General features: G+C 47.2%; 1 protein-coding gene across 1 annotated transcript in view; it reads left to right on the top strand.

Moving 5' to 3' along the window:
- The window catches only part of MORC4 (MORC family CW-type zinc finger 4), a 22,182-nt gene that overhangs the window by 620 nt on the left and 11,409 nt on the right, over positions 1-10,153 (top strand). The window contains 10 exon segments of the mRNA XM_009331728.1: positions 46-113; positions 719-851; positions 2,397-2,608; positions 3,384-3,531; positions 4,058-4,157; positions 4,382-4,501; positions 6,413-6,539; positions 7,125-7,126; positions 7,226-7,317; positions 8,492-8,611. Of these exon segments, the coding sequence (XP_009330003.1) occupies positions 46-113; positions 719-851; positions 2,397-2,608; positions 3,384-3,531; positions 4,058-4,157; positions 4,382-4,501; positions 6,413-6,539; positions 7,125-7,126; positions 7,226-7,317; positions 8,492-8,611 (1,122 nt within the window).

The raw sequence follows: 10,153 nt of genomic DNA, 5'->3' as shown, positions 1-10,153 counted from the left end.
GCCCCGCCGGCGCTGACGGCCGCTGTCTCTGTCCCCACGGATAAGCCCCCGCTACCTGCAGAGCTGCAGCGTCATCTACGCAGGGCCCTTCAGTGCCGTGGCCGAGCTGCTTCGTAAGCACCGGGCACCATGGGGAGAGGGGCCCCAGCAGGGCCTTGCCCCCGGACAGGGCTGGGTGCACCCTGACAGCAAGTTGGTGGCCTGTGGCTGGGCTTCGGCCCAGACCCCAGGCTGGCTGGGAGGCATCAACGCAAGCTGTGGTGTGTTTTAAAAAAAAAAACAACACGTGGATTTACTAAGTGGCCTCTCCATAACGTGTGTGATGTGCTGAGGAGATGTGGAGAACATGAGACTTCATTAGTTGCTGCGGTGATTGCTGGGTGGGTTCGCACAGCTTGCCTGCAACTTCCTCAGCCTTGGCAGCAGTGGTCCCTGCTTGTCGGCATCGAGCTGACATCGCGGCATGTCCCCATGTGCTTTGTGCCACCTGGCTCTGGCACACCTGCCCCACCTCATCGCTGGGAAGGGTGTTCCTTGCTGCCAAGGCGTTTAGCCAGTGTGCCACCTCCCTTCCCAGACACAACCTCCTGTTTGGAAGAGAGGAGGTTTGGGAAGCTGCTTTTGCTCCCTGGAACTGACCTGAGGGCAAAGAGGGCTTGGGAGGGAATGAGGGTGAAATATCGTTATTCCTTACTGCCCAGATTTCTTCTTTCCTTAGACAATGCTTTGTATCGCAGTGTGACAGCTAAGCTTTTCTGTATTGATGTTGCAGAGCTCAAGGGTCACCTTTGTCTAACTTTTACAGATAATGGGGCAGGAATGACTCCTCACAAACTCTACTGCATGTTCAGGTAATGAGCTATGATCCCTCCCACACCCAGCTGCTGGGCTGGATTCTCCTCTCTCCTACGAGCATTGCCACTGTCCTTTGGCTTCCTATTGTAAGCATCCAGCATTAATGTATAAACCTCTCCCTGCTTCTTCTTTACCTTCCCAGTATGCAGCGGTGCAAAATAACTGCTCTTATACATGTAGACAATCTGCCTCAATGTGTAATGGGTGGTCTAGCAAACTTTTTGCTTGTCATTAACCACCCTAACATAAGCCATTTGGCTCCTTGTGTGCAAATTGTGTAACAAGCAGAGGAGGTGCTTTTGTGCTGGGACATGGAGAAGGTCTGCATAAAACTGAACATATGTGCCTGAAGTCAAACCAAGAGTCCTTTTCTGTAGACTCATGTTACAGAGGAGTTTCCCCTCTTATCTGTCCTACCCTATGGATGCGGAAATGAGTCATGGCTTTAAAGGACGTGTTTATATCATGTTAATCTTTCTATGTGAAGTATTTTTCTATAGCAATGAGAGAGAATGAGGCAGGCTAATGGCAAGAGATTTAAAGTGTCATATTGTGTGATAAGGAATTTCAGTTCAGTAGGACTTGTCTTTTAATTGCACAACTAACTTCAATGAAAATGGGTTTTAAGCTTTTACTTGAACAATCAGTGATGCGAGCCTTACAGAGAGGGTATAACTTTACCAGGGCATTTTGAACCCAAACACAGAAAGGCTTTGCCAGGATGAGGCTTTTTTGCCAAAGCAGCTCTGCCTTCTTGATGCTCCTTTGGTTGCCTCTTGGACTAGAGGTTTTTAAGGCTGGAGGAAGGAGTCTTTTGATATGAAACTCCTGTCCTTTCTCTTTTGCTATAGCTTATCTGCAGGGGTGAAGGGGCTGGAGCTTGGTTTTATTTCTGTCCGACCATTCTGTTTGATATAAGCAAAATGCGGGGGAGCAAAGCAGAGAAAATTGTTTCTTTAAATGCAGAAGACACATAACCACAGCGCTTCAGAAAAGTGAGTGGGGTTCAGGAAATAAAAAACAGAGGCCCTGTCCCCTTCCTGCCCTGTCATTGTGTGCAGTGGAGGAGGGCTGTCCCCTTGCTGGTACAAACCATCCCAGAGGGGACAGTGAGAGGTGGGGCTTGGTGCAGAATTATGAAGAACAAGCACGGGGTTTCCCGGGCTGGCTGTTGGCCTGGGCATGCAGTGCTGGAAACAGATTGCCTTGCTCCTCTGCTTCTTCATTTCCCTGTCTGTAATGTAAAAAATGTTGTGGAGGTGCTTAGGGTAAATTAGGGTTTGGAGTCCTTCCCTAGGTGCTAAAGAAATCCTCCTTGTGAGTAACTTTTCCTGACCATTTATGTGGTTCTTCAGTGGTGAAGGCAGTATAGGACTGGCAGGATTTGGCTTCTTTACCAGCACTGCAGCCATCCCGAGTCTTCTCTGTTGAACAGGAGCTAAGCTCCCTTTGAAAAAGTTAAGAGCGGTAATGTGGACCTGTGCCTGGAGTGAGGCAGGCACTCCCTATTTCCAGCCCCTTTCTGCTTTGCTTGCTTTCAGCTTCGGTTTCATGGAGAAGGCTGTGAAGAGAGACCACCCATCCATTGGATTCTATGGCTTCAAGTCTGGCTCCATGTGGCTGGGGAAGGATGCCATCATCTTCACCAAGACTGGAGGGGCTCTCAGTGTGGGGCTGCTTTCCCAGACCTACATGGACTGTGTCCATGCTGAGACAGTGATTATCCCACTGGTGTCATTCAACCAGCAAAATGGTATCCTCCTTTGGCCGAGTGGCTGAGCTGCTACCCTCCTCCAAAGGGACATGGGGGGCCAGTGGCACTGCCACAATGCTGAGGGCACAGGCTGCCTGTGGCTGTCCCTTGCCCATGTGTGCACAGCACAATGTTTGGAGAGGGTGAGAATAACTGTCATCAGTGCTGCACCTGGAGAATCCTTGCGGCAGGCCTTGCTGCTAACATACTGCCATACAGCATTATTCCCTTTTCCTTGGGCTAGAACTTGTTGTGTGTCTGCCTGGGGGCATCTTCTGCTAACCTGGCTCCTGGAAAGCCTTTGCAGTTATGCCACCAACCTATGTGCTACCTGTTTCTGTCCCTTTCCCCCTGCCATGCAGACCCATGTACACATCTCTGGTCCAGGAGCTCTGCTCTCTGCTGCTTTTCTGCACCTGTAATGGCCTTTGGTGCTGCCTGGGCATGCTGGCATGCTTCCAGGCTGTGTTTCCTTCATGCCAAAGGGAGTTGAGAATATACAGCTGCTAGGCACCACTTGTATATTATCAGCTGGCATGACATTGCTGCCCCTGACTCAGCTTGATTCTTTTAAGTGTTTTTCTTCAAAGCATCCTACTGTCATGTCTGTCCTGGCTCAGTCTTTCTCTGAGACCATCCTCCTGTAGTCTCTCCTGTGTCACACTTCTCTGGAGTGTCAGGCCTGTGGCCAGGTCTTTGCAGCTGCATTTTTTTGTGCCCCTGTGGCAAAAGGGAGGTAGGGCAACCCTGTTCTCCTTGACTCTGTGGCTTCTAGAGAAAGTGATTGTTACTGAAGACTCTGTGCCTAGCCTGGAGGCCATTCTGGAGCATACCCTCTTCAACACCAGGGAGGAGCTGCTGGCACAGTTTGATGCTGTTCCAGGTAAAAAGGGCATGCGCATCCTCATCTGGAACATTCACAGGTATGGGGCTGGGGCGTGCAGTGAGGCAGTGGTGCCCCGAGGATGGGCAAGAGCTAAAGGCAGAGACAGCTTCAGGACAGCGCCTGGCCTGGGTGGTCTAAGCCCACTGTCATCCACCCTGGCCACTGGAGGAACAAATGCAGGGATTTCTCCCTTCTCCCTCTGTATGACTGAGTGCTTGGGGTGCCATGCTGGGAGTTAGGAGAGATGGGTCTAGTTCTGTCTGTTACAGGCATGCTCTTTTTTTCAGAGGAAACCAATTAATACATTTACTTCCTTTTCCCATCTGTGCAATGGAACTTCCATATTTCTGTGTTATCAAGACTGTTCTGAAGTGTTCTGTTACTTTGGTGTTTTGCACAGAAATATGTGTAATTAAATGAGTGACTAATGGAGTGTGTGAAATACGCTGTTTTGTCTGCTCCTCAGAGCAGAACTTCCCCTTGGAATCCTGATACAGAAGAGCAGACCAGGGTGCTGATGATTGGAGGAGATTGTCTTTATTTTTGTGTTTGTTTTTTTTCAGAAATAAAGATGGGAAGCTGGAGCTGGATTTTGATACGGATGAGCATGATATTGGGATAGCAGACTTCCTTGCAGGCGATGGGGAGATTCCCAGCAGAAAGGTTCTGCACTCTCAGAATATGGTTCCAGAGTTTCCTGGTCCAGAGATGGAGTAAGTTGGTGAGAGCTGAAAGGGAGCAGGATGGCCCTTCCCCAGCTTTGTTCTGTGCATGACTCACAGGGGATGAAAGACATAATATCCAAACTAGATTTTGGGTTCACCTGGAAAAGACTACATGTGACTAGAATTCTCCTGCCTCTTCTCTTATGCTGTCCCCTCTCCCAGGCATACTGCAATATCTTGCACCTGAAGCCTCGCGTGCAGATTGTCCTGCAACAAGAAGGTGAACTGATCACCAAGAGCCTGGCCAACATTGAATATGATTTTTACAAGCCAAGATTCATTGTATCCTCCCTGCCACCTCTTGGCACTCTGCTCCCACAGCAACCTCAGAACACTGAGGGGTTCCAGACCAACCTCGCAGCTGGGCTCAGGCCTGTCTGGTCTGATGCATAGAAAAACCCAGGATTTAAATGAATAGAGAGGCTGAATTATCTTCTCCTTCTTATCTTCTGGTCACCTTTGAAAAGCCAAATCCTGATGTGAAGCTTAGAAGGGAGCCCTCAAAGCTGCTTCTGCCAGAGCAGAGGGTGATAGGGCTCACGGCTCACCGTGTACGTGAGCCAGTTCCTGCCATACCCCAAGGCTGATGTGCTGTGTCAGGGAAGAATGAGGTGGAGAAAGGCTTGAGGTTTTTGCTGACTGGTCAGTTTTGCTTGGGAAAATATCTGCTGAAAAGTATTTTAAATGACAGTATTATTCAGTTCAGTGGAAAAAACACTTTATCAAAATGTATAATGAGATCAGAAAAGCCTTTCTTCCCCTCTGTCCTGTTCGTCATCATCTGGTTGCTGACTTTTCCCAGCTGACTAGAAGTTGGTCATTTGAGTTCTTGGAACATGTTGATTCTTATTCCCAATGCCCACTCCTAGTCCACCCCAGCTCTTTGGGAGTAAGATGACTTTTTCGGCTTACCTGCTGACATGTGCTTTTGGAGAGCAGTGTCCACAGAACAGAAACCAGTATCCCCAAGTAAAGCTAAGTGCAAAGAACAATCTACCCTTCAAACCTCTTCCAGAAAGAACTTTGCTTAAGCTGTTTTGAACTGCACCTGAGCATCTTTTATCACCCCTCCTCTGACGTGCTTTAAAGGTCATTTTGTGTCATGGATTTCTGTGCTTATGTTAATATGAAAAGATTGACCAAAGATGAAAAGGCGTTACTGAAATTCTGTACCTATGTACTTAGTCAGGAATTGGAGAACCAACAAAGCCACTTTCCTGCTTTTGTTGCTTCACAGTAGTTCACATCTGTGTGCTAATGCTCTCTCCAGGGATTGCACAGCCACTGTGTTTTGAGATGATTTGCAGAAATGCAGCAGGTTAGAAACCTGTAGTGGTAGTGCCCAAGCAGTAGTGGTTTTCCACTTGCTTTCAAAGGTGCTTTGGCCTTGCATAGCCGGTGTGCATAAAATAACAGATCCTCGAGATTTGGAGTTTAGCACCTGTTGTGTACAGATAAAGAGTAGCATTGTATTGGAAAGCACGTGATGACTACGTACACTGCAAACGCACGAGCTTTGATTCTAAGAAGTAAGCAAATTAAAATATATTTAGACAAAAAGTGGTTAATGAAACATTTTAATCCTAAATCCACAGTTCCCCATCTAATAGTGGCCTGTTTAGAACTGAATTTGTGAAACTGGAGTCTGCTGAAGGAGAGCTCGTTCTTCTTTGATGAACCCTAGTGTCGTTGGTTGTTAAGATTTCTTCAGCCGTGACCGGATGTGCTTGATTTGGTTTTGTAAACGTTGGTCATTTATCTTTTAATCACAAGTAAAATTATTAGTCATTAGTTATCTCATTTGTGATATACTCCAAGGCAGTTTTCTTTGGCCAGGTCTTGCCTGTTCTATTATCAGGGTAATATAAATGCATGTCAGCGTTTTTATTAAAGCTATAACCAAGGCGTATTTTGACTTGGCAGTGACAGACTGGCTCTGCTCAGTACAGCTGTATCCAACTCCCCTCCGGTCAGTTATGCCTGTTCTGTGATTGTTGGCTGCGTGCACGGAGTTGTTGTTAGCAGGCCAAGGCTGAGCGCTTTTTCCCTGCTGAAGAGGGAAGGTGGTGTGCTGAGGGAAATGTGGGCTGCTTGAAGCTGTGGCCTCTCCAGAGTGTTTCACTCCTTCCTGTGGAACTCGGGCATCTCCCCCGCTCCTCCTCCTTATTTCATCCTTGGCACATTTTCCCTCAGAGCAAAAGGGTGAAGATCACCTTTGGATTCACCTGCAAGAACAAAAGCCACTACGGGATCATGATGTACCACAACAACCAGCTCATCAGATCCTATGAGAAGGTGGGCTGTCAAAGGAAGGTGAGTAGTTGGACTTGTCTTCTACCCCTTTTTATCTGGGAGACGGGAGAATGGGGCTTTGCAAAAAGCAGCCTTGTCTTAGATCCTTGCCTCTACATTGCACGGTGTCCAGAGTTGAACAAGGAGACCTGGTGTGTCCCTAGGATCAGATCAGTGTGTGCATCTGCACAATGGGTGCCTGTCCGGGTTTTAGGTAACTAGAGATGTCCAGCTACTGTTTAATACTGCTGTATCTGGAGGTGCTACCAGAGGATGGGCAGCCTGCCTCTCCTTCAGGGTGATTTCCAGAAGGGGATCTGCTCTGGCAGGATAGCCTGGACTCTGTTAGGAAGTGGTTGCTGAAGCATTTGCTTCTAGGTGTTATCTTGCAGCAGTATCTCAGAGCTATGGCATGCCTTGGAGGTGACCGTCTTTGCCACAGATAATTCTGGTCTGTTAGTTAAGCCAGCCTGTGCTCTGCTTTCTGGAAGAAAAAGCTTCAGTATTATATGCCCAAAATACCCTTGCAGGGGGGTTTGCCAGGTGTTTGTACCTCGTGTGCTGTTGGCATGCAATGCACAGGCCATGGTGTTGCCATCAACCTTTGTGTCAGGGGTTTGGGGTGTCAGTGCTCCCTGAAGGACTACTTTTTTTTAGTTCTGAGCAGAATTGGCTAAAGCATCTCCTTTGCTTCATTTCTGGCCCCTGGTGCAGGGAGGAGGTGTAGGTATGATTGGTGTAATTGAATGCAACTTCCTGAATCGAGCACACAACAAAGAGGACTTTGAAGAAGGCAAAGAGTACCAATAAGAGAGACCTGTGCCCGAGGCTGCTGCTTGGAGAGGGTTTCGCTGTGATACACCCTTTGTTCTGAGCACTGCACCTGTTCTTAGGTCTGTTTATTGTGAAGTAGCCCCAGATTGGCCCATTTTTTCCTTCTCTAGTGCCCCTAGAGAGCATGGAGAATTTTATTCTGAAAGTCTGGTGCAAACATATAGCCTTGGGCTAAGGAAAGGACACAGTCTCTGTGTTCCTCCAGCTCATTCCCTCAAGACTCCAGCCCTGAGGATACTCCTCCAAAATAAAACGGAGCCTGCATTCGTGTACACTTCAGCAGAGCCGCCCAAACTGGGAACACACCTATAAAGCCAAAAGAAAAAGTCAGATGCTCACGTGGAGCCTCCAGTTAAGGGGTGCAGCAGAAGCAGGCAACATCCTCCCTCCAGGCACTAGCCCCTGCTCTCCTGGGGGTGCAGCAATCCACACTTTGGGAAAGGCTGCACTTGGGGAAAGGGACCTGTAGCTTGAATTTTTTTATGATGATATTGGCCCATTTTTTTCAGCTGTGGGGTGGGTGATACAGAAGGGCTGCTAAGGTGCCAACCTAAAACCTGCAATCACAAGTCTAAGTCAAGTTCTTGGGGAACTTGGGGAAGGAGTTTGTGTTTGCCCTGGTTGTTCCTTGTGCTGCCTGTTGTGCCAGTGGGAGTTGCCCAGCTTCTTACGGAGTTCTTCCAGACAGATGATTGCTGTGGTGGGACAGAAGCTATTGGAAGGCGAAGATGGCACAGATGAACTTGGGAAACGTGGATGCAGCTTGCATGATAGCATAGGAACCAGTTTGCCACTGCTTTGATCTTTGCCAGCGTTAAAGGCCTGGGGGTTTCCCTTGGCCAAGGTGGGGTGGGAATGTACCACCAGGAGGAGCCGAGGCTGCCAAGGGGTGTCTGGACTCCTCCTTCCTATAGGGAAATGAGATTTGAACCTGTGGAGTTTGGCCCGGTGGTTACAGGGATGCCATACCATGGGCAGGGTGTCCCCGTGAGAGCAGAGACATGTTGGCTGCCCTGGACCATCCCATGTCCTGTGCCAAATGGGCTGGGATTGCTTTGGGGTCAGGTGGCAGCGCTTGTTCTGAACAGCCTTTCCTGGTGTTTGCTCCACACTTGAAATACTCAGACTGAGCATTGGTTTTTGCAGATGGAGACCAGACCAGACATGGGTATGATGTGAAGAGTGTCTGAAGTGGAGGAAGCTCCCTGACCCTACATTGTTACCAGAAAGCTGGTTTTGTCGTCTCCATCCCCTCCCCAAATACAAGTAGGAGACTCATGAATTGAGTGCTGGATGACTTTTTGCGTGCCATCTCATCTCATCTTTGAAATACAAATGGTTTCTGTCAAATGCTTGACTTCCTGCTATCGTTCCACATACCTGTGAATACAGATCTTCATTAAAATAGGTGATGTTAAAATAGGGACATGTTTCAGTACATGCTTGCTTTGGTCACTGCCTGACCCCTTTTTTCCTGATGCCTTTAAAATAACACTCTTTGATCTAGAGGAATCTGGCCATTTAAATATAGTGCTTCTGAAGGATTGGATGGGTTTTAGTTAAATGTGCTGATTGAATTACAGTCAAATGGCAAAACTGCTAATAACAAAATACAGTTTCTTGTTGAGATCTCCTGACCTGCTGGAGAATAAAAAAGTTTTCCTTCCTTACCGAGAATATCAGCTCAAATGCTAAGCAGAAAGAACTGGTAGAGTTGGGACTGAGACCAACTGTCTGGATGCTACTGAGGGAAAATCCTTTTCTCTGATCAACAAATTCCAGGATGCAACCAGTTTATACAGCTGAATTGCTGTTATCTGTTGAAGTTCAGCATTCCACAAAGATAGATAAGATAGCCTTCATGATCAACTATTAAGGAAATCAGTTAGCTCTAGAGGCTGAGGAGTAAGTTTTTATAGCCTAGAAACTAGATAATAAAGCCACTTTTCAACAGAGGAGGAAGCTAATACAGGACTGCCTCCATCTAAAGCTCTTTGATACATTAAAAGTCAATGGTCTGGAAGAGGAAGCAGCACAGATTACAGATGGGAGACAGTTCTTTGTCAAGCCAGACAAACGGGCTGTGGGATTCATGAGTACCTTCAGACTGACCTTGTTCAACTGAGCAATCAGCAAGGTGGTGGCAGACCAGAGCAAGCAAGGTACTGTAGAAGGAGTAATTAGGATTGCCTAGGTGTACAGATAATTTCTAAATTAGCAGTATCGACTGAGGATGGAGACCTAAGAATGTGTTGGACAGTTCAGTGAAAACACCTGTGCAGTACTTGTGGCTGCCAGAAAAGTAATAGTTACATTCTGTTTTAAACCTGTACATGCAGTACTTTTATCTTGTGCTTCGGGACATCACTGCAAATGTATAGTGGTGTGTAGAGAACTTTTCCTATAGACTGTTTCCATGTAACTCATGACTGTGACAGTTCCTTTCCTTTGAAGCAGCTGGTATTAGTGGTCTATGCTGCCCACATGGGTTACGATGCATTTCTCTGTCAACTCAAAACTGAAGCAGAAATGACTGGCATAATATGTGGTGTGCTGAACTGTGTCTCATAGTTTGTACTTCATTTCATCTGTGTTATTTTGGGATTCATGTGGCTTTTTTTCCCTTTAGCCCTTAAGCACAGTGTTTGATTCTTCAGCTGTTCTCTTGATGATCTTCTATCTGAAATCCTAAAGGATTAGAGACATTGCATAACATGTCCAAACCATGGAGATTTTTGGTGGGAGAAGGGAGTCAAACTGTTCTTTCACACACTCAGGCATGATTGACTGCTCTTGTTGCAGAAGATG

The sequence above is a fragment of the Pygoscelis adeliae genome, unplaced genomic scaffold (genome assembly GCF_000699105.1).
Source record: "Pygoscelis adeliae isolate BGI_AS28 unplaced genomic scaffold, ASM69910v1 Scaffold79, whole genome shotgun sequence".
NCBI classification, from domain to species: Eukaryota; Metazoa; Chordata; class Aves; order Sphenisciformes; family Spheniscidae; genus Pygoscelis; species Pygoscelis adeliae.
Note: the sequence above shows the minus strand (reverse complement) of the source record. Positions and strands in the feature narration are given on the sequence as shown.